This window comes from Amia ocellicauda, chromosome 7 (assembly GCF_036373705.1).
Source record: "Amia ocellicauda isolate fAmiCal2 chromosome 7, fAmiCal2.hap1, whole genome shotgun sequence".
NCBI lineage: Eukaryota > Metazoa > Chordata > Actinopteri > Amiiformes > Amiidae > Amia > Amia ocellicauda.
The window spans coordinates 36,169,908-36,196,059 of record NC_089856.1 but is presented as its reverse complement, the minus strand read 5'-3'; the positions used below and the strand labels follow the sequence as shown (position 1 = coordinate 36,196,059).

Here is a 26,152-nt window from a genome sequence, read left to right as displayed (position 1 = left end):
TATTCTTGTTGTTTTAATAATTGACTGCTATCGAGGGTTGCTGCCATCGCTGTTGTTTACTGTGAGACAGAGCAGTGAAACCAAAAATCACTGGCAATACACAGTGGAAGTTTCCATAGAGTAGCAGAACAGTGCAGTCTGGTGTGGTGAGTGGACATTGTGAAGTTAAGCACATACATTATTAGTATGTCTGGCACTCTCTCGCCATCGATAAGGTATATTTACGTTCTTATACAGGTCTTCAGGTCGACACAGAAACCATGAATTCATTGCAGTGAGACAGAGAATAAGGATGGATGCCAGTATAGCTTAACAGGATCGATGAGAGGGGAAATGGGATAACCAGATAACTTGGTAGGTTCCGGGTTGGATGTGGAAGAAATGAAGAGAAGCGATCCGTCAATTGTAACACATTCATTTTATTTCTGAAAAGAGCTGCGCCACCTTGCATCCTTCTCTGTACACCACAGTCAGATTTGCATTTTTGAATTTGCCAATTCGTTCGCACACTGCTTGATTCACGCCTTCCGCTTCTGCTGTTACATATATGTACTCATGCACATGGTAAGGAAATCACATATAATAAGGCATATTAGTGTATAAGCGGATTTTAGGTGACGAAATAACAAAATTAATTCAGTTATTCAGCAATTTAAATACAGAACTGCATATGTGATGCAATAAATATCTATTCTCAAATGGAACACAATAGCAAATGTAAACATATTGTAATAATTTCAATAAAATCCACTCTGTTATGCCAATGTACTGTATATTAAGGCCACTGGAAAGTAACAGTGAAAAAGCCTTAGGGTATACTGAATATTTTCCTGGAATGAAAATGCAGTGGAACACATCTTTAATTTAAACTTGGCAGCAATAATAATTCAGTTTTATACCACCTTCTTCATCTCCACGGGTAAAACTTAAATTATCAAAATACTGAACCTATTTTTATAGCGTTATAAAAACACAGCGACAATGGTACAGTGATTCATTGATGAAGTGCCCATTTTTTGACAGAATAAATAGAATTACAGTGCATCAAAGTCACGGTCATTGGTATCAATAACCTCTGGGTTCATCACTCTCCCCATGAAAAGGATTGTTCCTGAAAAAAAAAAAATGAATACATCAATGTCAGGAAAGACATTCATAAAAGATCACAACCGTCTTTACCTATGTAAAAAGAAACCCCCAGATTCCCTTTTTTACTCTTTCACTCTTAGTGTTCAGCTTTATACTTTACTTTATACTTGACTTCCTTAGATTAATAATATTAATTGAACAAAGCATTCAAGTGATTCCATTTTAAATAGATTTTTCTACTTAGCAGGATATAGAAAAACAATGAAAAGGCAGCTAAGTCATTAAAAGTAAGTCATTAAATTCTGACACATTATATTTTCTAATATTATTAGATCGTTTGAGTCATTAATCCTGTTAGCACAGAAAACTCAGTTTCCAAAGTGAGAGTAATAACTCTAGAAGACGCAGTACTGTAGTCTGTAAACAGCATTATGATGCTCTCACCTGTCTTTCTGGCTCTGATAATGAAGAAAAACGGGTGATCTGCCATCACTTGTGGATACAACACTAATGTCCTTGTGAGAGCAATCATCCCTACAGTATAGGAAATAAGTATTTTAAGTACAAGGATGCCTGTGTTCACATGCCTGTGTAGTTTTTCTGTAGTAAAAAGCAATGAAAGTTGTATTTGCACTGGTGCATGTGGCAGAGTAGAAGCACGGTAGAGAAGATGAGTGATCTTAAATAAATGGAGTCCATTGTGACCAGGAGGGGGCATTGTTAGCATTTGTGATAGGGAATTCACCGCTCTGAGTTTGGAGTACAGCAGGATCAGGACTGAATTACAGATTCGTAGCAGGGAGACGATAAAAGAGGGGAACTCGCCTGAAGCTGCGGCACCTTCGGCTCCCTCCTCTGTGACCTCCAGGAATGCCTTCTGAACGGCTTTCCTAATGAATAGACCTTTCCCATCTATGACACAAGGACAGACTCATATTAAAGTCTACAGGTAGTCTGCTGAGCTGCGGCAATATATTCTCAAAGAGTTTAATCTGTTTAGTTTTGGAGCAAAGTGTAAATGCTTTACTACACAGCTATTGATCGGCACAAGTGAAAAATAACCTATTCAAGCTATAAATGTTTTTCACTTACACAAGTATATTGTTTCCGGTCTAGAAATGATTTAGAAACTAGTTAGTTACCTTTTAGTTGAAACATAGGGTCAAAATAATGTACATCATCATGAAAATTACCTAAAACAATCCAATTTGTAATTCAGAAAAGTGGTTAGAGTCAGAGTCAGAACAGCAAACAATGTTTGATAAAAACTAAACAAAAAAATCAATTCACTGGAATCCAATGTTGTTAATAATAATTAGAAAACACAGCAAACTGCCTCAGACTGCACTATCTTGCAAACTGTGTCCAAGAAGTGATTAGACCACATGCGAATGTACATTAGGAAGAAGAAAATCTTACCAGTCATAGCTGAAAGATCAGCATCTTTAGTAAAAATATTCTTAATGCCCAGACCTTCCAAGGTTTCCTTTAAGTCAATCTTCTGTTCTACTTTAAATCTGCCAACATAATTAACCAATATGAATCACAATGATGGGATAAATTATGTTTTTATCCAGCACCCCACAGATTGTATGAAAATGTCTTTACTTGATTTGCTCAAATTGATTGTATTATCCTGCAAAAGTGTTTCCTTTAACCTTCAGGCAAACAGAGGTGACAGCTGTGCAATCTGTTAGTGCAGAAAGAATCCAGTTGAATTGATATAAAGCGTTACCCAAAGTTATCATTATACTGAACTTCTACTATATGTGAATTAAGTAATGGGGCAAAGCAAAAAAAAAGGAAAGCTTTTATTCTAGTACAGTAATATAATATCTCACCTTGGCAAGTAGACTTCTACCTTTTGCTTCTTAACACTGCTGGCCCATTCCTCTATCAGCTGAGCTTTAATAATTGGCTCCAGTGCAGCCAAAGGCACTTCTTGACGAGGCAGAACTAGCATCATGCTCATCTCCTCTCCTTCATATGGCATTTCCAACACCTGGTACACCCCGCCCGCCTCTGTAGTGCCATCACTGAATTCACCTGTACAGGAAGAGACGCGGCACACGGACCAATCAGAACCCTGTAGTGTCTAAGCCCTCACACACTGGGTGTGTTTCATGAAAACATCGGCGTCAAGATGTTTTTTGACATCGTTTCACACCGAACACATCAAATCTTTAGGACGCAAGAAACGATAAACCTGTTCATGCTGGGGGAGAAGAGGCAGAAAATAAAACCCAGATAATGAACATCATTTACTCACTGCATTTAAAATGTATAAATCAAATGGCATTATTAATAATCCATATTTGTCTATTAGTAGTAGTATCTGCTGAAGCCTGATGACACAGGCCCCAGAATCTGATTGCGTTCTCCAGTGAAGTGTATGAATGTAATTATTAATCCTATTATTGTTCTTTCCATTAGTGGGTCAGGCATGATGTTATTTGATTTCCAAACAAAAACTTAATTAAAAGGCAGATTGTTAGTCAGTAACATGAAGTACGTTTTCTTTAAATACTTTTAAAACAAGGATGGGGAACAATGCAGCTGATGACTTCTACATTACTACATGTGTATTCAACCTTATACTCCCTTCCTAAGGAGACAAACTATGCTATACATATATAGAGTATACAGTATGTGGAGGGAACTGATCCATATCGGCAGTACTTATCAAGCTTCATGTCTGTCAATCGGTAAAGGACACTGCACTGAGAAAAAGCAGTCTTCTGGGAGACATGGGGCAGTTGATTACAACACACTGTTGTAAAATCCCACGCTACTGTACTTAGTACTAAAATGCTTTTTTGTTTTCTTCCTTATGTCTTTTACAATGATTTTCTTATTGATGAGTTAAAAACACAGCATTAGCCATTCGAATATATACATTGGATTTATGGATCATGCACCAAACACAAACATCTTAAACTTTAATTCTTTGAAGTGGTATGTCCTCCGCAGAGTATTTCATACCGCATGTTAGGAAAGCAAACCTACGTCTAGCTGTTCTGCAAGACTGCACTGCATTGCAGCATTTCTTAACAATGTGAGGCTCTGATGGAGAGCACAGGGAGACTTTAAGACTTGGGGGAAACACTATACGGGTTAACAGTTAATGCAGGTTTGAGCAGATTTCCACGAGTGATTAAATGTTCTTGACTTTTTATGCAGGAGTTACACGGAATATCAGAAATAATTAATCCAATAATATCATAAGATCATATACATTATTTATACTAAAACTGCATATATATATATATATATATATATATATATATATGTATGTATGTATGTATGTATGCATACTATAAGTTGCACAGTAATGAGTCTGAACCACTTGAAAGACATCTAGGTTAAGTTTTTTCATATAGAATAGTTCTGAGAAGGACTGGCTTTCCCAGGCACAGATATGTTTAGTAGAGTATTTTACTTTTAGGTAAGTACCAGCAGCACACCCCTGTGGTAGGTAGATATCCATATATTTAAGGGGATACTATATGAACACAGAACTATTACAACCTGTAAAGCAAGTGAAAGTGGTCTACAAAGATTTACTTACCGTAGTAGAAATCCCCCTGCTGGTACATCATTAGAGTCTGCACCTCATTGCCGTCGTCTTTCGTGAAAGAGAAAGTGCGAGTGTGCTCGGGCCGAAACTGGTTTTTCCAGTTTCCTCGGAAATAGATGGCGTTAATAAGGGTCAGCCGAGTAGCACTGCTGAAATCATCCGCCGAGAGTAGGTCATGAATTTTCACTGCAAAGAAATTATATCAGATTCTTTCTTTCACCAACTTTTTTTTTTATGGAGTTTAGCACTGCAGTAATCTGTTCGAAGAGGTAATGTGAACTCTTTCTACAGAGGACAGTAATTCACACATCCTTAGTATAGTAAATTTATATATATTGTTGCATAGCTGTAGACACATGCATGCATTAGGCCTACTTCATTCTTTTTACTTTGGTTACCACTTTCCCTGAAAAAAGTGAAAGGGAATCTTGAGGAAAAATAATTAATACATGGCACACCCCTAAATAAATGTTTTGTCAGTTACAGCCACCTATGGTATAGTTTTTAGAAAATAAGAGTTTCAATTATTCTATTTTTAAACTGCTCTTTAGTGCGCTGCAAGCTACCACTTTGAGCTTTTGTGAGGAAATAAAGCTTTTGTCTGTACACTGCATAGTCAAGACAGAACTACAACAAAAATCTGCACTTACTCTCCGTGTGATTTTCCACCCACTTGTTAATATGATCGGCAATAGCGGCCGACTGACTGAAGTCCACCGTTTCCAGTTCTGCGTGAAAATACTTTTTCATCATCTGCAGAAAGTCTTCGTTAAAGTGGATCCCAGTTTGTAGGAAAAGGGCATTAGCCAGTTTAACTACGTACTGATTATCTTCTTCGGCCAGGGCCTGTGTGAGGTTCTTTAGCATTGTGAACTCCTCTCCTGCATTGCAATTAAAAAGGAATGACAGTTTAGGTTATTAATGAGAAAAACGGTAAACGGTTTAGAGATTTACATCAATATTCATTTTTTTTAATTTTTTTATCGATTTTATTTTTTAATCAAGATGTGATTTCAAAACCCTACTGCATTGAAATTTGCAAAAGTACATTTCAGCCTGCTGGACCAATTGTCCAAATGTGGATATGTTCAGGATATCTCTGTTATGTGCCCAGGATTTGTCAAGCTTGTATTATATCTTGTGTATTGGTTAAATGTGGCAGGGCTCTGTATTTGTTTTAACTTCACAGCTTTGCTGAGGTGGAGTTTTACAAGCCATCAGGCTGCTCTTTTCTATACTCACCCACTTTCAAGTTGCCATATCCCATTACTTGTCTTATTTCTTTCAAAGTTGAACCACGGGCCCCTAGCTCCACCATTCCTAAAGCAACTGCAATGCTTAGTGGGGAATAGATGATGTTTTCTTCATTTCCCACTGCCTTTAGCTGGTGATAGAGCTTCACAGAGAAGTCTGCAATTATTTCATCTTGGAGATCTGCTTGTCCACACAGGATGTGCAACAAAAGCAGAGGCAATATTCCAAGGAAAATCATGGCTCTAGAGATTTCAGAAGCTGTAATATAAGAATAGAAAAGATAAAAAATAATCTTTAAATAATGCCTCATTAACTTCTAATGTGTTTCAAACAACAGACCTCCATAAATGTCATACTGTTTAGTTTATAGAACATCTTTGCATCATATGCATTTAAAGAGCTGTTACAAAAACCATTAAATCCCTGTTCTCAGTTTGAATGTGGCTTTATGCGATCTTGGTAGAACAGAGAATTTTGAAACGTCTTTTCTCTGAGCAAACTCTGCTGCTACAGTAACCATTTATTCAATCTCACACCAACACTGTCATAAATTATTGAATAGAAACGTTTTACCTCTTGTGGTTTTTACACATTTAAGATGGCATATTTCAATGCCTCTTGTTATCATGCTGTTGCACTTTTCAGCACACTGTAATGCATCTGCAGTTGCTGAGCCTTACTATTAGACAAATAAGAGACATGCCTGTGTTTAAATTAATCGAAAGACACCTAGGACAAAACACACAGAATAAAAGGTCTGAACAACAGTTTCAAATTTCCTCTATAAATCCAATGGGATGGCATTCAACACAACAGACCTGTTCAATAGAAGCCTCAAATTCATTAAATATATGTCAGGTTTTGCAGCTGCTTATTTGCAGGTTTCCTCTGTGCTCTGCATATTGCTACACAAGCAAAACAACATTGCTGTTTTGTTTTGAACTGGAACAGTGACCTCATGCATTCCAGTGTGCCATATCCATGAATCACATGACCTAGATACACCACCTGAACACACCAGTACACAAGCCTTTGTGAGTTTTGGACGAAAAAAAAAAGCAGTGCATAGCTTTTCTACCTCCGTGAAATTGATTCCCTATTCCTTGACAGTTTTCCTGTTCTACTGCAGTAGAAACATAACAGCTAACATTCCTGGTAATCAAAAGCAATTGGCCAGTGATTGCAATTTATTTATTTTTCCCCGTAGCTTTTTTTTCCTTAAACAGAATACACATTGGAAGTACCTCCTAAAAGATGTCATGTAATCATTTGCATTATGATGTGGTTTAAACAAGGCACTGGTAAAATGGCACATACTTGAATGTAAGATAAGATGAATACAGGAAGTGTCGAATGCTCCCGAGCCTATTTATTTTCTTTCATAACATAACATCTCAGTAGTTGTGAAAACCCCCTATGGAAGTAGGTGGAAAAGGCTAGTGATTGAAGTAAAAGTTTATTTTGGCATTAAACTGAAACTGAAATGGGGAACCCCACAATATGGCAAATGGAGGTAAGGAGCTGCTGCAAAGGCGGAGACTAGCGAGGCGGAAGGATGTTGTTCTTGAGTTTGAGCAAATGGGAAACATGGTTATAATGCTCTGGAAGCGAACCACTGACGCAGGGAGAAGGAACTTGTTATGTGGTATTTATGATAGGTGATGGAGTATTGATAGTGGTATTCTTTGGGTGGGTAACATTTTGTGTCTTTCCTCCTCGATGTCTTGTCCATTTGGATTTATAAAAACAGTCCAGGGTGACAAATGTTTTTATAACCAAGTTAAAAATAAAACAGCAATACACTACTTCACTGTAGATTTAGTATGCCAATATTCCTTGCTTGTTAGATTAATTTACCTAAAGAGATGTGAAGCCCCCAATTTATCCATGTGAGTCAAAGTAACCCACCAGAAGAGGAGAATCACCCAGTTGATGGTTGGAACAAACCAGCCAAGAAAACCCACAATAATGTACTTAAACCTGTCCACTTCTGATCTTTCACAAAACCAGCAACTTTCCTTTTTCATTCTAGCATTCGTCAGTAAAACCCAAGCATGAGATCCCCTGGACTGATAAAATATTAATCTCCCATCCATCTCAGAGCAGGACAAAAACCTTCCTCTCAAGCTGAACAGATGCAGATAAAATAATAATAAAAAAGGTCAGACATACAAACAAACGAAACCGGCACTTATGTAAGAAAAATGTCTGAATAATCTCCTCACCTTTTCTCCAAGAAGGAAAATATAAAGAGATCTGAATCTGCACCCCAAAAGGTGACTGTCTATACCACAGTGAAAGCCCTGTACAGTTTTAAACTACAGTTTTCTGTTTTAGAGATCATCAGGACCTGAATGCATTGTGGGAGTGTCTTGTTTTCAAGATTAAAGACACTCTGTATAGTTTAATATTTCCAGTTCTCTGATTCTGAAGTCACAACAAATGTTTATTAATTCATCAGTGAGATAAGACAGCTTCCTGGGAACATGAAAGAGATTAAGGTATTAGTGAAATCCAAAATGCTCCAGACTCGTAATCCCTCCTGCCAGAACCACATCTCCTGATGCCTCCTCACTGGTTCTCCTATTGATTTTCCCAGTACCTCTAATTTCTGCAGAGGTGCATGATCAATACTTCCCAGAGCAAAATGGGAACACTTTCACAGTTCTTGTCATGTTGCCAGCATGAAGAGGCTTTAAAACTTATTATTTTCTTTTTCTTTTCTACACCATGATCTTTTTTTAGACTCACTTCATGTAAAAGCTCTTGCTCCAATTATGTCACAGACGAACACAACACTTCTAGTGTTTCAAAGGGAGGAATGCACCGGTTGTGTAACAAATATTCTAGAGTGGATCACCTTCTCGAAAGTCTCCGGACTGAGGCTCTGAATGTGTTTCATCATAGTTTAAATAGTTAAGAAAACAGAAACTAAAGTGCTTTGTTTTTCAACCAGATAAACAGAGTACTTCCAAAGTCCTTAAATCGAAACATATCCTTCTGGTCAGTTTCTCTAAGACGAAACTGCCTTTGTAATTCGGAGAGATCCAATGCAGCATATATTACAAGATTCTGTCTTATATGTCTTTGGGATCTTTTAGTTTTTTCTCTTAATCTCTTGGAACGCAAGAGGGGGGTGTGGGAGAGAAAAAACCTGCCTATAGGCCAGTTTTTATTGTGGTCTATTTCATGCTCAACTGACAACAACAACAGCTGAGTACTGCCATATAGAGCTGTCAGCTGCAATCAGTGTAATCTTGGCTACAAGGGCACACAGAGGGATATAGGAGAGCAGGATTAAAAAGCATGAAGTTTGTTGCAGGAATTATGCCAAATACATGGCTTTACTGCTCTGACAACGAATGACCTATCTATCACAAACACTAAGCCGGGGAATGAACTGGGTTGGTGCAGTGGTATAAAAAAAAGGTGAAAGGACAGTTACATTAATATAGAAAATTATTATATTTGTAATGCATGAATATTTAATGCTATTTTTAACTTCATGCCCGTATTACCATTTTCTTTAGATAATGGTGTTAAAATGTAATTTTACACTGTTGCAGAACCAAATGTGCCAACTGCCTTATTCTATAAATACACAACCGCCTTGTGTTCAACATCTATGCAAATGTAGATCTCCTCAATATTTATCTCCATGATATCAACAATATAATTGCAGTCTGGCTTGCTTGTGAAAGCAACCAGGATACATTTTCCCCATCTTCGCTTCGTCAATTGAAATGGAGGGGAAACAATTACGATTTTGTTTCCTTTCTTTATGATTAAACACAGCATTGAAAGCGAAGAACAGCCAGATAAAATCACTTTATATGCCCCTTTTTCCATCAGGAGTGTTGCAAATGTTAAAACAGGGATACGTTTTCTATAAAAGCACAGAACAATGTGTAATTAAATAGAGTGGTTCGATGACTGAAAAGGAATTAACAATTTTTGGTTTCATGTTACCCTTTCTTTCAAATCTAACTTTCATTCCCTTCAAAACCACACACAGTCAGACGATATACTGAAGCCCATAATACATGTTATACCACAAGGATCAGTCGATTAGCACAGAACAGGTGTGAGGACAGCATTTCCGCAGCAAGCAGAGCCGTCCCCTTTAAATTCAGCGAAGGCTTCCATGTGTAGAATACGGTTTCTGGGAAAGCAGCCCGCAACAATCCCTGAGGAACTGTGCAGAACTCCTTCCGAGAAGAATTTGTCAGATTTGGAATTGAGCATTTTCTTGATCAACATTCACTGTTAGACCTACAGCGAACAGATTTTGCATGGAACCACAATCCTTTGCCAATCAAGTTATGCATGTGTTGAACTGCATAGGCTGTTGTCATGCTGTGACAGCCGTTGAAGACAACTTTATGTGAAAATAAATGTTTCTTAGATGAGCACTTCAGTGAAGAGTAAAGAAGAACAGACTTATTTTTATTTTTAAAAGTAAAAACAGTTATCTGAGAGTTAATTTCACCATAATCTAAAATGAAAACTCGTTTTTTTGGCCAGGCCACATTTTATTCCAAAGAACCCCAGCAATCCTTGGTATGAACATCACTCTGCAGAGCAAAAACACATTGCATTATATTGTTATATAGAAGCATGTCGGAGGTCATTTGTGAAAGAGTATTTTATACAAGACACAATGCCTTACAGCCATATTTTGAGCCTGACTGTGCCAAGGGTTAACAGTTTTTTTTCTTGCAAGTACTGCTTCCAACTAAACTTTATCCTAATTCACCCTTACCATGCATTGCAGTTCCACAGGTAATGAATGCTTGTCATGTACAAATCCTCCCACATACTGTTGATTTCCCACTTCATTGTTGTGAATAATCACACTGGACTCATTCCTAGAACAGTACCTGAGACTTCTAAAAAAGCAGACTGCAAAACAGGCCAGAAGATTCTTTATTCATGGATTATGACAATCAGGAACGGTAACAGCCCCCTCCCAACCAAAAAACTAAACAAAAAAACAACAGTGGGCTGGGGTGTTTATTAATTCACTGCAGAAACCAGTGGAATAACAATCAGCTGTACCCTGAAACAAGAAACAACCTTTTTTTCTTCCTTCAGAGTTCCTAATTAAAACGAAAAACAAAAAAGGTTTAATCTTGACTACACATCCGTTCAGGCTCATAAATCATAATAACCATGATTCAGTAATGGATATACGACACGTCCCTTGGGGATCAAACTTAATTGAGCAGCAATCAATAGTAACCAGCTCTGCAGATTTGTTTATGGAAATAGGCACCTTGGAAAACTTGTCAGTATGATTTACATCTTCTGAAACATATGTGCAACTCTGTATGCTTTGCACAGATTCATCACAGACAATCACAATGACAAGTTAAGTAAGAACTCAAGCTGAAGTAGTGAGGGCTGTTTTTCCGAAGTTTAATTTGCAAATAAACTAGTAGTTTGATCTTTGATCTAATATTAGAAAGCCTTTCTTTCTCTGTCTGTGTGCCCCATTTGTCAGCTATCCACAAAAAAGGGGATACAGAAGCCGAAATAAAATGCTGTGTCTTCCATTACCAGAGCCCTAAATAACCACCAATGGCAATCGTTATGCTGCCCAAGGTCTTTGCTGCAATATCTGTCGAAATTTTAAAAGTTCAAAAAGCCCTCATGTTTGCATTGTTGCTGGCGTCCATCACCAATCTATTACCCATTCTCAGACTTGCTAAAGGTCAACTGATATTCTTGTCATGTAAAATGAAAAAGAGGGTAATCTTGTATGGGTTAAGAGATGCCACTTTTTTCCATCACTGCTGCCAAGTTTGTGAACCGCAGACTATGGCTATAGGCCTAACTTTTACAACTGAAATATTCACACTGTAGAATAAATATTACAACAGTCCACATAACTAATAAAGCAGTTTTTAAAACAGACAAGACTGCTAAAGTGTCCTATGGGACAGGAAACAATGTTGTATGGGACACATCTGAATGTCGATTACGTTTGGATCCTCATACAATAAAAACTTTGCTTCAATGAACAGAGCTGTATAGAAGCATTTCATATAGCAACGAAGCATATTTTTCCAGAACACCAACCATAATATTAATAACAATGTAAAAATGTAGGTAAAATAATCTTAACCTGCGAGAACTGCCTTATTGTTCATGCCCATGAATGGTAATTTTGCCTTGCCCTTCATGACCGTACATTCATGTGGATGTTATTGACACTTGTAAGGAAAGAGAGAAGTCAGATCAAATCAATTGATTTAACCAATGTTTCTGCAACAGAGGGCAGTACGACTTTATTATATATATATTTATGTATTTATCATTCATTACCTGGATTAGTAAAGGGCTTTAGAAACAACAGAATTTCAGATATGCAATGGATGAGCTGCACTGAGTCCCTTTATGGATTCTGTCTCTTTAAGGTGACAGGTGACTAGCTTACATTCATAATGCAGCAAACATATTATTGCAGAAACAACAGTGTCCCCTTCGATTATTGAGCCAAATGGTCGTCTAGCTTTGTAATACTATTAGAATGAGATCTGCATCTAAAATGATTACATTATATGAATGCTCTTTTTAACTGTAACATCAACCCTATAAAAATATCCTCTGACCAAACCTGCCTTTTGCAGAATAAAGTATAACAGAATGAGCATATATGGTGTTGGAGAAAATATTATGATGCATAAATTGTCAAAATGTAAGGAATTTCTATCCACAGATATTAACCTTATTAAGAGGGGACATTCTGTATACTATTTAGAATGATTACGCCCTAAAATATAGACCTAGGTTATTATTTATGCATTAGTCTAATTTATTATTCCAAGCTTTGTGTATAAAATCTAGTTTCACTCAAAATGTTGGCTAATTATATCTTGAATAAGAAGGTGCAATGGTTTTAATTGAAAAAACAACACCTAAAATCACAGATGGCCAATTTCTCTGAAAACATACTTCAAATTACTGCAGATAAAAGGTGCCACATAAAACTGCATTTGAGTTGCATCTCATTGCAGTCTAAGTCTTTCACTTGAGGCACAAGATGAATAAATCTTTCAATCCCTTCCCCACTGTCAAACAGAATAATATAGCCAAAGCCATTTTTGATCAACTTCTGCTGGAGGTGTAGTTCTATAAATGTAATTGAAATACATACACTGCCTCTGTTTCGGTGGATAAATGGTCCATTTTATTTTGTTCACAGCGACCTATAGTAAGTGTTCGTCTAGGAGATTAAGTTCAGCTTTTCTTCAAGTAAAGCAAGGAGGCATTATGCCCTGCTTCTTGGCACTTGTTCCTATGTACATTTTAATGAACTTGATTTTTTCCTTTTTTGGTTCCACTCAAGTTTACTCAACTCGAATGGAAATATAAATAAAAGCTATATGGAGTGAACTTCATAATGGTTAGTGGGAGCTTAAGCCTTTAGATCAGTATAACAATGTTTAATGTGGCAGGGTTATAGAAACCCTCCTCTTTAGCAGCGCATACATGTCTCCTCAGTATGTGCCTGAATAACTCTCTGAGACACCAATGAGGGTTGTGCTTCAGAGATTTAAACAGTAATTGGATCTGCTGCTATTTAGATTAATTGAGTTGAATAGGAGACGTTACGACTCTAAAACGTACTAAAGACATATAGTGGATTTCAGTCAAAGCACAAATATCATATCATATATATATATATATATATATATATATATATATATATATATATATATATATATATATAAACAACTACAAATACTATATTTTTACAACCACAATACCAAAAAAATTATAATAAAAAAAATATGTTCCTATTTTTACCAATTACTACTGAGAATATCTAACCATAATCAATCAATCAAGTAAAACTACTAAGTTCTTCCATCTAGATGTCATCTCCACGGGAGAACATAGGGATGGTCCTCTAATTGAAACATTTCATAACATTTTCATGCTCACAACTAGAAGACAGCCATGCCTGGGTTTCCATGTGCTTGTGAAGGCTGAGCTCTTTACACCAATAATGCAAACGAACATATTGTGGGAGAAAAATGCAAATGGCACTTTTTTTCTTGCTGTGAACTGCACCATTGTAACTTACAACATGACACCTCTCCTAAAACATTTAAGACCAATCTCTACATCATCCAGTAATGTATTGCGTGCCATTATGTTTCCTCCAGCTCTAGTCTGAAAGTGTTCCCAGCCAGAAATACTGTAAAGAATGTGACAGCCATGTACCCTCATTGGAAAGAAGGGTGCTAATGATTGCTGACTTGATGTGCTTTGTTAAGGCAACGTGGAAAACAACAAAAGCAATCAGACCTCAATAGCACACATGCAGTACACAATATTACACTTCAACAAATTGGACCATCATACACAATGAATACTAATTCACGTATCGTTCCCATTATAACATTGTGTAAATTAAGCCACCCTGTCGGAAACCCCCCCCTGTATTGTATTCACCTGCATGTCAAGCACTTGTGATTTACCCCCCACCCCTCTGTACCGTTAACACACTGTACGTATTTAATGCCTAGGCGCTTCATGCCCCCCTGAACACATTCTGCGCTTTTCTGTCATGATTTCAGGTTTGCGGTCCATGGCTTTCCCGCACGGCCAAGCAGGTTTATTCTCTTTAATCTGGAAGATCTGATACCTAGAACTTCAACTTTATATAATTCAGCAGCAGATCGCAAGCTGGCAAAAAACAAACAAAAAAAAAAAACACGCGTATTTAAAGACATCATTCTCAAACTGTAATACAGATGTGCCCCTACTACTGTCACTGACACCACTATGTCATTTATATTTCCCACCCCCCTTACAAATCATTTACACGTGTAACTTCATCTTCTTTCACTCATCTGAAACACAAAGAGGTGCGACAACTGATCTAGTATTTGATTAGTGTTGTTTGCATGAACTTTTCCAGAAAGGCAATGAGAACAAAGAGCATGACTTTGCTAGTCGCAGTCAGTCTCGCAGTAACTGAAAATGCGTCTCAAGCATCTACAAGGCTGGTGAAATAGCTACAATATCATAATGCTAATAATCATCATCATCATCATCGTCATCATACAAATAAAAAAGAACAGAGAAGCAACGCGCAACACTGACCGCGGCTGAATGGAAATGAATCACGACAATGTGGCACATCTGTTCAAGAAAAATTAATATACGAGCTGTTATTTTAAGGTATTTAAATCCCCTTCTTACCAAGTGCTATTTCTGCTAAAGATGCTAAGCTAGCTCTCCGCCTCTGGGTGCTGCCTATTCCTTACGACGCCGCGGCTGCTTCAACATAGAGCTAAATATTTCCACAGCTGCCCCGCCTGCCTCTTTGCCCATTGGCTCCTCAACGTCCTATCTTAAGAATAATTTTAACTCAAGACAACGCGATTTCATTCTTTTATTTCCAACGCAGCATATGCTTATTTCCAACATCTGCCCCCTTATACCCGTCCAGCTCCCGCAGCGCAGCACAGAAATACACAATAGCAAACGCGTGCGATTTAGTCAATGAATGACCTCGCCTCGCCGCTCCATTGGCTACGCGAGCTGTCACTCAGCGTGGGCCCGTGCGCTGACGACCAGGCGAGGGGGCGTCTGGGAGTTGTAGTTCTCCGGGCAGACGCTCCTGTCGGCGAAGGCGGAACGGGCGCGCTCGAAAGACGACAACTCCCATCCTCCACCGAGGAAGGGTGTGTCTTCTGTGGGGTGAGCCCATTGGTCGGTGCTGGTGAGACCTTGCCTCCGCTCCCTGCGCCGCTCGCTGTTCATGCGGAAAACTTCCGTCTTCGGTTAAAAAAAAAAAAAAAAATAGAAAAAGAAAACCTCAAAAAACAACAACGTAAAGAGGAGTTTTCTGAATCGAGGCGAAACAAGCAGGTACGTACGGCATCCCCAACTCGTACCGAATGTGTGTATTGGTGCCACTTCATGACATTTGCAGATCACCGGTGCACACTCAAAAACACAACTATTTCTAGCACCATCGTTATTATTCTGATTGTTGTCGATCGTACTATTCTCCCTCTGTTTCCTGCCTGTGGCCAATTCTTTCAACGTTCACGCCCGGTTGGCGCGTAGTCGGGCTGCTTGGCTTTGGGGTGAAAGTCGAGGCGAAGTGAGGAAGAGATGTGCGGAGGAAGAGAGGGCCTCGCCTCGGCCTGTTCGCGGAACTCGGTTAGAAAGGTGTCCGACGGCCCTGCCCTGTTAGCCGGGGACGGATCCGCACCTGCCGTGTACACAGTCCCCTCCAACTGGGCCTTGGTGTGCGGGCGAAGGGTGTTTCTGGTGCATGAGTACATCATCACTGATGCTCACTTAAACGGACGCGAACAGGCAGAATTAGACCGGGTTCAGTTATTAAAGTTGAAAGGATGTGCAGTAACCTTGGAAAGCCTAGTCGATCTCTGTGTGCAAGATCCATTCAGATGCGCTTCCCCACACCAAACACATTTGCAGAATCTATCAAGTTAGAAGGTATTGAGCAACAGAAATGCCAAATAGCTAACACACATAATCCTGTAAGCAGTAGCCTAATCCTCACAGGGAACTTCAGATACAATGCCAATTTGATAGGCCTGATGTTGTCGGAAATGTAGCCTAAGTGTGAAATTATGTGTAATGAGAGAATGTACTAAAGTGTATGCATTGCATGTACTGCTACCCCCGGCTGAATTGCACAACATGTTTACAAGAGTCATGACAATCGCCAAATACATATAACTTGTATGTTCGTGCACTGTATTCAGAAAGCCCTCATATCGGTCTTATTCGTGTGATGTGGTGATAATACCGTTGCTGTCAGTTTCCTGTATAAAGTATTCCAGGAACAACGTCTTAACCTTCACTTCAGAGCTGGATGAGGTAACCAGCAGTCACTTTGGCGGCAAGCCTATTTACATTGCAATTTCCCTAATTGAAATACTCCATCTCCACCAGCTTTGCACAGCCTTCTGACATTGACATATGTCCAGCACGGTACATGTAGAAAATGTTTCCAGGGGAGGTTAATTGCTGTCTTTGTACCTAAGTTTATTTAGAAACGTGCTGACCCAAACACAAGCACTCCTGGTTTATAAAACGTGCATAGAATGGACTCTATAATGGCAATGTGGTGTATCTATCCAAACATGAAGTACTATATTAGATGACTGTCGCTGATTTTTACATTTTCACTCTTGCGCCAATTTGACTTTTGTGTTTTGATTTAACGTATTTGTTTCTTAACTTGTGCCCAAACAGATTCTTCCCTGTTTGAGTGTTCTGAACCATTTATCTAATTGAAATGTCCTCCTCAACATATTTAGTCATGGGGAGGTAGACTAGATGAGATGGTGTATGCTACAGAAAGCATTAAAACAAATAAAATGAGTCGCACCCTTTTCAGAACTACATCTTCAAATGCGTGTGAATGCCGGATATAATGGAATGGAATAACACAACCGAAATAAAGTAAATCTTGAAACAGTTTGAATCTGTAAATATCTATATAGTGCAGGTTTTCAGGAGAAGGAGAAAAACAATACAATGAGTTGTATTTCAAATGCAACATGAATATGTTTTCAAATCATACTTTGCATATTTTGTAATCCTAAGGCTAGCCTGAGTAAATATTGGATGTAGATTTGCTTTCTGTTTAAAAGATTGACCTTTATACAGATACCATATAATAATGATACATCACATGCTGGAACGAGCTCTTTGAGACAGTCAATATTCATAGACTTTACTCCGTTTAATTGTGCAAGGCAGCAATGGAAAGAAGACCTTTAGCCCAATTACAAGATGTGATTGTGATTTCACTGTTCTTTTTGGATATATGTTGAGTAGTTGTCAGGTGTTTTGATCTTAAGCTCTATTCAGTATCGGTTTTGTTGTTCCACCCACAATATATATACCATACAAATATGTACTTATCAGTTTTCCAAGATTAGAGTATTTATTTTAATTCTGTGACTGGTGCATGTTATGGACAAGGAACTGAGTAAGGGCAGTGCAAAATGCTCAGAGGGAATTATGTGAGTTATGTCAGCAGCTTGGTGCAAATAAAAAATAATACAAAACCCTGCATGGTACAAATTTAGAGTGCGGGTCATATCCTCATCCCCCATTGGCACGAGAAATTACCTTGTGTGAAGTACAAACAGAGCATTGATCTAGACAATGGTTTGGCATTCAATAATACATCAAACTAAGCATTCCTTTCATTTACGATCCAAAACACATGTATCAGTCAAATATTGGATCTTCCAATTCTCTATAATAGAAGTTCCTTAGTGACAGTTGAGAATTGACAGCTTGTTGCATCACAGTCCTGCAGTGCAATGGATTGGACAGTCAGGTTTTCAACTCTCCTCTGAGCTATAGCTATTTCAGGCCAGACTTTACTTACTCTAGATCAGTGGTTCTCAGTCCTGGTCCTGTTTGAATACTGACCCTGCTGGTTTTAGTTCCAGCCAAGCTCTCAATTAATTAATTGAACCCTTAATTGAAGTGATTTCCTAAATCAGAGCCTTTTAATTATTTTTAAGAGTAGGGGTTTAAGTTAAGTATAAAATTGTATAAAGAAATGATATTATCAAGGAACCAACTTTTTTTTATCAGTTACACAATTTAAAGATTCAAATAATCAAATGACTTCAATAAAGGGTTCAATTAATTAATGAAAAGATCAGTTGAACAAAAAGGAGCAGGTCAGTATTCAGCAAGGACCAGGATTGAGAACCACTGGTGTAGATCCTAGTTATCATCTTGCAGGGTAATACTAATTTATACATTCATTACATCATTGTAATGCATCAGCCACCTTTTAAGTATTTACATAGAATCATTGCAGTATGCCTTGAATTTATCATGGCTTTAATTAAGAATACAAAAAAAACGGGTCCTCTCCAGCTTGTTATCCTTTCCACTTTAAGAATAATAAGGCACCATCATCAGCAATTACCATTCTTGCCAAAGCAATTAACTAGGAGGTGTTTTTCATCATTATCCCACCTAAAAGGTTTGAAAAGTAGGTGTGCTTTTAAAGATGCAATCACATTTTGAGGTTCTCATTTGGAGATTAATAATTAAAAAAAAGAATGCAAGAGATATTGTAACATAATTCAAACAGCTGGCAGCATTGTTTTAGAAGTTGATGCTTCCATTGATGAGTTTAATGTGAGGCTCAGAATAAAGTGAAGCCAGGTTTAGAAAAGTAGCTTTAATAGCTAGCTGTAAACCACTTAATTATAACAATGTAGCAAAGTGCATTTTGCCTACTTAATATAAAGCCTAATGAAATGGATTGTAGTTTTTGCATTGGGACAAGCAGGCAATTTAAAAGGTAATTTTATGATGGAGTGAATACAACTTTTTCTTTGGGCTATTGGCCATAATCTTGGAATCAGCTTTGAAATGTACTATTGTACTAGAATACACTACACATACAGATATTAAAGTAATGTAGTGGTTTATAAAATAGTTTGACTTTCCAAGTTGCTTACTTGATGGTCTATATTCATTAGGTGACGTAAGTGAGGTATTTCAAATCTTGAAAGGGATTTACAAAGCCAGTCTAATCACACTGATTTCCTTTCTAGCTGAGAGCAAATGTGGAAAAATTATAAATCTTTGATTTCCCATTGTTTTTCGTGTTGCAGATTGTTTTGTTCTTATACAAAAACATGTCTATTTGAAAAACAAAAAGGCAAATAGTGCAACCATTTTGCTTTATACTTAAATTATTTATGTGAATGTACTATGGACTATGTATTTGTCTTGTTAGACTCACCATTATGCAGGATATAAAATTACACGGGTAGTAACACACGAGGAAATAAAATGTTACTGTGACTAATGTCTTTCCAGTAAAGTATGTGCAAGGGACTGGCGTCTGTAGTGAACTATACTGGAGTACTAGCGGCATTGTTACTTTCTCTTTTTCTGAAGGAAATCACTCTTTGCAGCTGAAGTTTCGTTGCACCCAAAACGGAGTAACACTGCAGTGGATGAAGAGTATCCTGCTTCTGTAGCACTTTTTCACCAAAAGTGGGCCTTTGGACGAGGATGACAATGGAAGAGATGAAGAATGAAGCTGAGACGACCTCGATGGTTTCCATGACACTCTACGCTGTCATGTACCCAGTTTTCAATGAGGTAATGGGTTTTATAAATGTGGCGGGGGGGAGGTGCTTTTGTCGGAAAGGTATTCGTAAACTTAGACTTCAGGTCATGTCACATTGTGTCACGGTTTGCTTGTTTTAATATTGCAGGACTCTGTGGGCGTCGGGCAGTTTCAGCCTTGGTTTACTACATATAAATAATGATATAAGTTAATGAAGTGCACAAAATACAAGCTTCACTTAGCTTCATAATTAGCTGATATAAGTCTGTGGGCTTTATAATGCAAATTAATTGGCCGTCCACTTTGATTGTCAGTGGCCTACATTTGAACAGCAGAGCAACATGATAATCCAGGTATTTATCTGGCACTGCAGTGGGACACACACAGAGAAGTAGCTGCACAGCATCCTTACCATCTGTATGACCTTCGGGGAGTTAGACCTGTAGTGTATATATAATATATATATATTAAATAAATATACTCATTATTTTCCTCACTTCTGTCTTCTGAATCACCTGTTAGTCATTATCTCTTTATGGAAATCAGAGCTGGGTGGTTTGAATTAAGGGACAGCCTGCTGTGAGTTTCTTATCCATCTTAATATTAGAGAAATTACTGATTTATTAACCTACCGCACACAACACTATTATAATCAAAGGAAAATAAATAGAATTTAAAGCCATAGTCTGTGGAACATTTAATGACCTGTTTAGTTTTTGCATGCTTGTTTTTTTTTTTTTTTTTTTCATCACCGTTTCAGATCCGTGCTTCTGTTCTCCTGAACTTCAGTGTTTAGCTTTTCACACTTTTCATGTCACGGTGTTTGCTCTCTCTCTGTTATAGCTGGAGCGAGTAAATTTATCTGCAGCACAAACTCTGAGGGCAGCTTTCATTAAGGTATGTGGCTAATTGACTTTTTTTTTTTTTTTTTAAGTCGTTTGTAGGGTGCCTTTCATCTCTTGTTTTAATTAATACTTCAGTTTAGATTTATGCATATTGTATCAGGCTTTCAATTTTGTTTTTCACTTTTTTTTACCTTCAACTCTGCATGTTACTCCAGGTATTTTTTTAGTATTACAGACTTTAAAAGTATTTCTTCAGATGTACGTGTTCTGTAAAGAAACAGATTAATCATAGATTGAAGAGCTGCCTTACTCTGCCTCGCAGCCATTTCCTCAGCGTTTTTGAATTCTCTTCAGTATATAATGAGTGTTCCTTACCAATACAGGCTGAAAAGGAGAATCCAGGTCTGACTCAGGAAATTATAGTGAAGATTTTAGAGAAGAAAAACGTGGAAGTTAACTTCACTGAGTCTCTGCTTCGCATGGCTGCTGATGATGTGGAAGGTGCGTTTACGGATGCACAGATGCACACATACTCGAATATTTTGTTGGACCAAATCCAGTTATATTTTATTAAGTACTTTGAAACCAATTGAACCACTATGCTATGTATGCAGGGCTGGTGCCCCTTACTCATAGATGGTGCTGTTTCACCACAAATAAAAAATACTTTCAGGTTCATTCTTCCCCTGAGTTTTTAGTTTGGATTTGTTTATACCACTACAATTGGCAGTGAACTTATAATTAAAATGTTTTGTTCCCCACAGATCTCTGTATATAGGTATGCTATTCATGACTCTATGGTTGTGAGTTATGAAATCTAGATTCCATCAATATAAATCGCATACAAATGTAAACTGTACCTTGAAGTCTTGCTTCATCTCTATAAATGACTGTACAAATCTTTGCATAGTTTCTAGGCAATTGTATGTAATAGTAATGAAACATAATGTATTGTTACTGCCTTAAAATACTTAAACAATTCATTATAGCATCTAGTGCCCCCCCAAAAAACCAAAAAGAAATATGTATATATATATATACGGTTATAACTGACACACAATTACATTGCAGAGGAATAAAAAAGATAAATATTCAATATAAAAAGGTAAAAAATAATATAATGGGTCTCTGAAATTGTGTGTGTGTATCATATTTTAATTGGTGCCTTTCTCTTGTCTAGAAGTTTCATTACCTCAGCAATTACCATGTAGCCCCGTGGATGCATTTCAAATCTATAGGAAAAACTTTTCGGCTTGGCTTTCATATTGTGCATACTGACTTTCTTCTCTGGGTTCTACTTCAGAGTACATGATTGACAGGCCAGAACAAGAGTTCAAGGATTTGAATGAAAAGGCACGAGCACTGAAACAGATTCTCAGCAAAATACCCGACGAGATTAATGACCGAGTCAGATTTCTTCAGACAATCAAGTTGGTATTGATTCTAAACCTCATCCAAATCCTACATAAGACTGGTTTTAGTTGTTGGTTTATTTATTCTTTGCTTACTCTTTTATTTATAGACGTATAGATAGAAAATAATCAAATAATCTATAAATATCTATCTGAAATAAGTGATTCTCAAAGTAATATACCTAGACAATGATTTTCTTGTCTTTTTGCTCCAGGAAACATTTTACTCACCCTTTTCTAAATAAATGTTAAACCTTTAATGTGCTAATTTTTTAATTTTTATTTGCTGCATCTCATTACAGATAAGAAAAATGGCACATTTGAGAAATCATCTTGTAGTTTTTTAACTGCTTGTGAGATTTTGTGAAGCAGCCTGCAAATATGCTTTATCCTACAAAAGCTACAATATAAATGTTAATGAGTTAATTTTATTTTGAGACTCTTCAAATAAAAATGCATTTAAGTTACAGGCCTCTAGTTTAATTTCAACCCAGTATCTGAAAAGCTAGAGGTATATACAAAAATAAACTCCAATTTTATTTTTCGAATTATTATTTAATCTATTTCCAATCTTTGCCTACAGAGACATTGCCAGTGCAATAAAAGAACTTCTTGACACCGTGAACAACGTATTTAAGAAATACCAATATCAGAACCGCAGAGTAAGTACAACAGAACTGTATTTGGTATCATAAACTTAAACAAGTGAGTATTTTATTATGTAACCAGTTGATTTGTTGAGGTGAGACCATGTGCTTTCTCCATTAAATGTGGTTAATTGCAGTGATGTTTGGAGCATCTCGGCTGCATGGGTCACACTTTCCAGAGGATTCACTTTTTCCATTTTGACAAGTTATAGTTTTTTCATATAGATAATATGCATGCTTTGCAGTGTTACTCCTGTCATGTGGCCTAAACAGACTTTCTGCACTATGCAGGAGAAATTAATACCAAGAAAGCTTGAGGAGAGTTGCTTCTCCTGCTGCAAGCTGGGAATGTGCTATGATCTTCTGGCATGGCTGCATATATTAGCCATTCTTGTTCTGTATTATGCATACTGATAACCAAATCAAAACATTTTCGGGAGATTCAGCACCTTGTCATTTTCTTATTTTATGTATGAAAAACCAAAATATAATCAGTGTGTAAACATTGAGGGTATGTTCAGCACTGGTATTGAGGTATTGACTCTAATTGAGTCATACACAAGTGAAATCATATTCTATTAGGACTATTTATTTTCCTAATTTTAACTCTGTAAAATGATTATAAGGGCAGTCATTCTATCTGGATGTTGTCATTCCACATGTTTTGACCACTCCATTGCAACTGCTGTAATCTGAGTGGGAATTAAATGCAATGAAACAAGAATTTACAACCTAATTTCCATGGGAACCATGTTAATCATTTTGGACAAAGAATACTAAGAACCTGTTCTAAAGAAACTAATGAGGCGTTCATCACCCAAGGTTAGGGCTAATGGACTGAAGATGTGACAAAAGTTTCTATGCCACCCTGTAGACTCATACCCTTGTTTTTAGAGATGGAAATTGGTGCTATTTTTTCAGACTAATGGTATGCATAAGAGCACTCTTTGCTTATACTTGTTTAAGTTTCACTATGTTTAAATGAAGTCAATGTAGTGGTTTATATTTCCATTGATAAACAATTTTCTGGCTAAATATAAAGTAGGCTAATCATTGTTTTTGTAAGCTTTAATTTCATTACATTTTGAAATAGGAATGCTCAAAAGCTTAACTTATTAATAAGATGTGCCTATTTATTGTTAAGGCTTTTTTCTTTTTTTACCCAGCATTAATAAATGATATAGCTTTTTTAGGCTTTACTTAAATTATTAAAGAATGCATTTACCACACGTTTTGTTTATCTTTTCAAAATATCATCTTATTTTGTCTGCTGCGGCTGGCAGTTACATTTCCAGCAGTACGATGAATGCATTGTTCATTAGTGATATGTCCTTAACACAATTTTTCTGTTTCTCTGGAGCACCCCTTAGGAGTGTCTCATTCTAGGACTTTATTATGCAGATATAAATGTTTAATTACAGCTGCAAAACAGTTAATATTTAAATGTCAAGCATCGTAAAACACTGTGCATTACAGCAGAGCAGAAATCAAAGCAAATATAATTCACTATTCATTAGAAGCCAAACAAAAAAGGTAATTGTACCTAAGTAATGTTTTTTTTTCTGTCAAGTCATTGACTCCAGAGTCCCAGGTGTATTGTGGCTGGGCACTCCACAATGGCTGTACAAGGAGAGAGTGTTCTCTCGTTTTCTCTCTCTCTCGTTCTCCCATTCTCTTTTCCTCCCAGGGTGCATCAGTTGAGCTTTCAGTGTAGCTAGGAGAATTAGCTTTAAGCAGGTCATTGAAGTATGTACGAGTCAAGCTGTTTAATACCTTGTGTGTAAATGCCGAAATGTAAAGCAGCATGTCTGTGCACCAGTACCTCTCACTGTCAGTCAAAGGGTCTCTTGGTTAATAATGAAATCACAGTACCATGTACCGTTAATGCTAAATCAAGGCTCCCACAACAAATGACAGCCTGTCAGTGTGCTAAAACAACCTGCAGAGATGCATAGGGTTACTGAAGACAGTAGCAGTATCATTTTAAACCTGCAGAAGTCTCAATTTAATGCTGATCAGATTCAATGTAACCTGTCCCTTGTCCAGATGTTAAAGTGAGATGGATGGAGAACCAAGGTCCCCAAATAAAAGAATATATAGATAACGACTGGAATGTGATATTTTATATAATGTAACAAAACAACACTTTTATTTTATTTTTAGGCACTTGAACACCAAAAGAAAGAGTTTGTAAAGTACTCTAAAAGCTTCAGTGATACACTGAAAACATACTTCAAAGATGGAAAGTAAGTAGCAGTTTTCAAAAATAGTTTTTAAAGTATTAAGTATTATTCATCGTGTATCAGTAATTGTCGTCCCTGAATCTGTAACTTTCAGAATATTCTACTGTAAGATCTAGGTTCTAGACTGAACAGTGTATATTAATGTATATTTTGCAGTTCTAAAAATAACATCCTGACCTTAGGTACTCTTTAATCATTTTAATACGTGTCTTGGGTGTGACCTTGACTGAAGGACCAGATTACTGACTGACATTACTTTTCTCCCCATTTATAGGGCAATAAACGTGTTTGTGAGCGCCAACCGTCTAATCCATCAAACCAACTTGATACTGCAGACCTTCAGAACTGTTGCTTAGAAGCATCAATACCTAGAGGTGTAATTTTTAATGTTGGATAGGATAACCTTTATATGTAAAATGTAAAGTTTTTTGACTGTATAATTTATAAGTCTTGCTTCGTGGAATTTGAAGCAGGATGTTGGATGGATTTATTGCCAGCTTCCACCATATTTTTGTATTACTTTATTGTAGCTTAATCATGATCTCACAATGAAGATTCTGCATCACTTTTGCTATTACTATCATTCTATCCAAAAGAAAGCCAAAAGATTTTGCGCCTTAATGTGTCATGTAACATTCCTTATATGAAGTGTAAATAGTGGTATTCTGTTTCTGACATTTTAACTTGAAGAAGAAATGCAAGGTATGTATTTAACAATATTTGGTGGCAAATGTTCAATAAATAGTTTACATATGTTGAAATTGTTACCTCTTTTTTTTTTTTTTAACTGTGTGATGTTCTTTATGACTGGTTTGTACAATCTGGGAGGGAGAGAGTGAGTTGTGTGGTTAAACAGTAATATCCTTGAACTAGTTCTTTTGGTACCCTATGACATTGCCCAGCCATACTTTCACACAACAAAAATCTATCTACTATTCAATCGGTGGAAAACAAAGAAACCCAAGCAGT

At 37.1% G+C, this 26,152-nt stretch overlaps 2 protein-coding genes across 2 annotated transcripts; one reads left to right on the top strand and one right to left on the bottom strand.

The window, feature by feature from the left end:
- Positions 1–399: 399 nt before the first annotated feature.
- Positions 400–15,245, bottom strand: serpini1 (serpin peptidase inhibitor, clade I (neuroserpin), member 1). The gene is made up of 9 exons (XM_066709390.1): positions 15,137–15,245; positions 5,909–6,178; positions 5,317–5,547; positions 4,658–4,852; positions 2,931–3,135; positions 2,509–2,606; positions 1,915–2,001; positions 1,534–1,623; positions 400–1,111 (listed from the first exon to the last, which is right to left on the bottom strand). Exons 2-9 carry the CDS (start codon positions 6,156–6,158, stop codon positions 1,035–1,037), a joined length of 1,233 nt encoding a protein of 410 aa, XP_066565487.1. The 5' UTR covers positions 6,159–6,178; positions 15,137–15,245; the 3' UTR covers positions 400–1,034.
- Positions 15,246–15,657: 412 nt separating this feature from the next.
- On the top strand, positions 15,658–25,944 carry pdcd10a (programmed cell death 10a). Its single transcript, XM_066709391.1, has 8 exons — positions 15,658–15,808; positions 19,862–20,068; positions 20,880–20,933; positions 21,265–21,382; positions 22,185–22,311; positions 22,877–22,955; positions 25,104–25,186; positions 25,458–25,944. Exons 2-8 carry the CDS (start codon positions 19,979–19,981, stop codon positions 25,537–25,539), a joined length of 633 nt encoding a protein of 210 aa, XP_066565488.1. The 5' UTR covers positions 15,658–15,808; positions 19,862–19,978; the 3' UTR covers positions 25,540–25,944.
- Positions 25,945–26,152: the final 208 nt, after the last annotated feature.

What these genes read in the sequence shown, in the direction of transcription:
- serpini1 (XM_066709390.1), bottom strand. Translation starts at nt 6,158, where the DNA reads ATGATTTTCCTTGGAATATTGCCTCTGCTTTTGTTGCACATCCTGTGT. An exon ending in TGATCTTTCAGCTATGACTG is followed by an intron (nt 2,002 to 2,508) that starts GTAAGATTTTCT and finishes CTTGTGTCATAG; the next exon opens with ATGGGAAAGGTCTATTCATT. An exon ending in CGAAGGTGCCGCAGCTTCAG is followed by an intron (nt 1,624 to 1,914) that starts GCGAGTTCCCCT and finishes CCTATACTGTAG; the next exon opens with GGATGATTGCTCTCACAAGG.
- pdcd10a (XM_066709391.1), top strand. Translation starts at nt 19,979, where the DNA reads ATGACAATGGAAGAGATGAAGAATGAAGCTGAGACGACCTCGATGGTT. An exon ending in TGAGGGCAGCTTTCATTAAG is followed by an intron (nt 20,934 to 21,264) that starts GTATGTGGCTAA and finishes TTACCAATACAG; the next exon opens with GCTGAAAAGGAGAATCCAGG. An exon ending in ACCAATATCAGAACCGCAGA is followed by an intron (nt 22,956 to 25,103) that starts GTAAGTACAACA and finishes TTTTATTTTTAG; the next exon opens with GCACTTGAACACCAAAAGAA.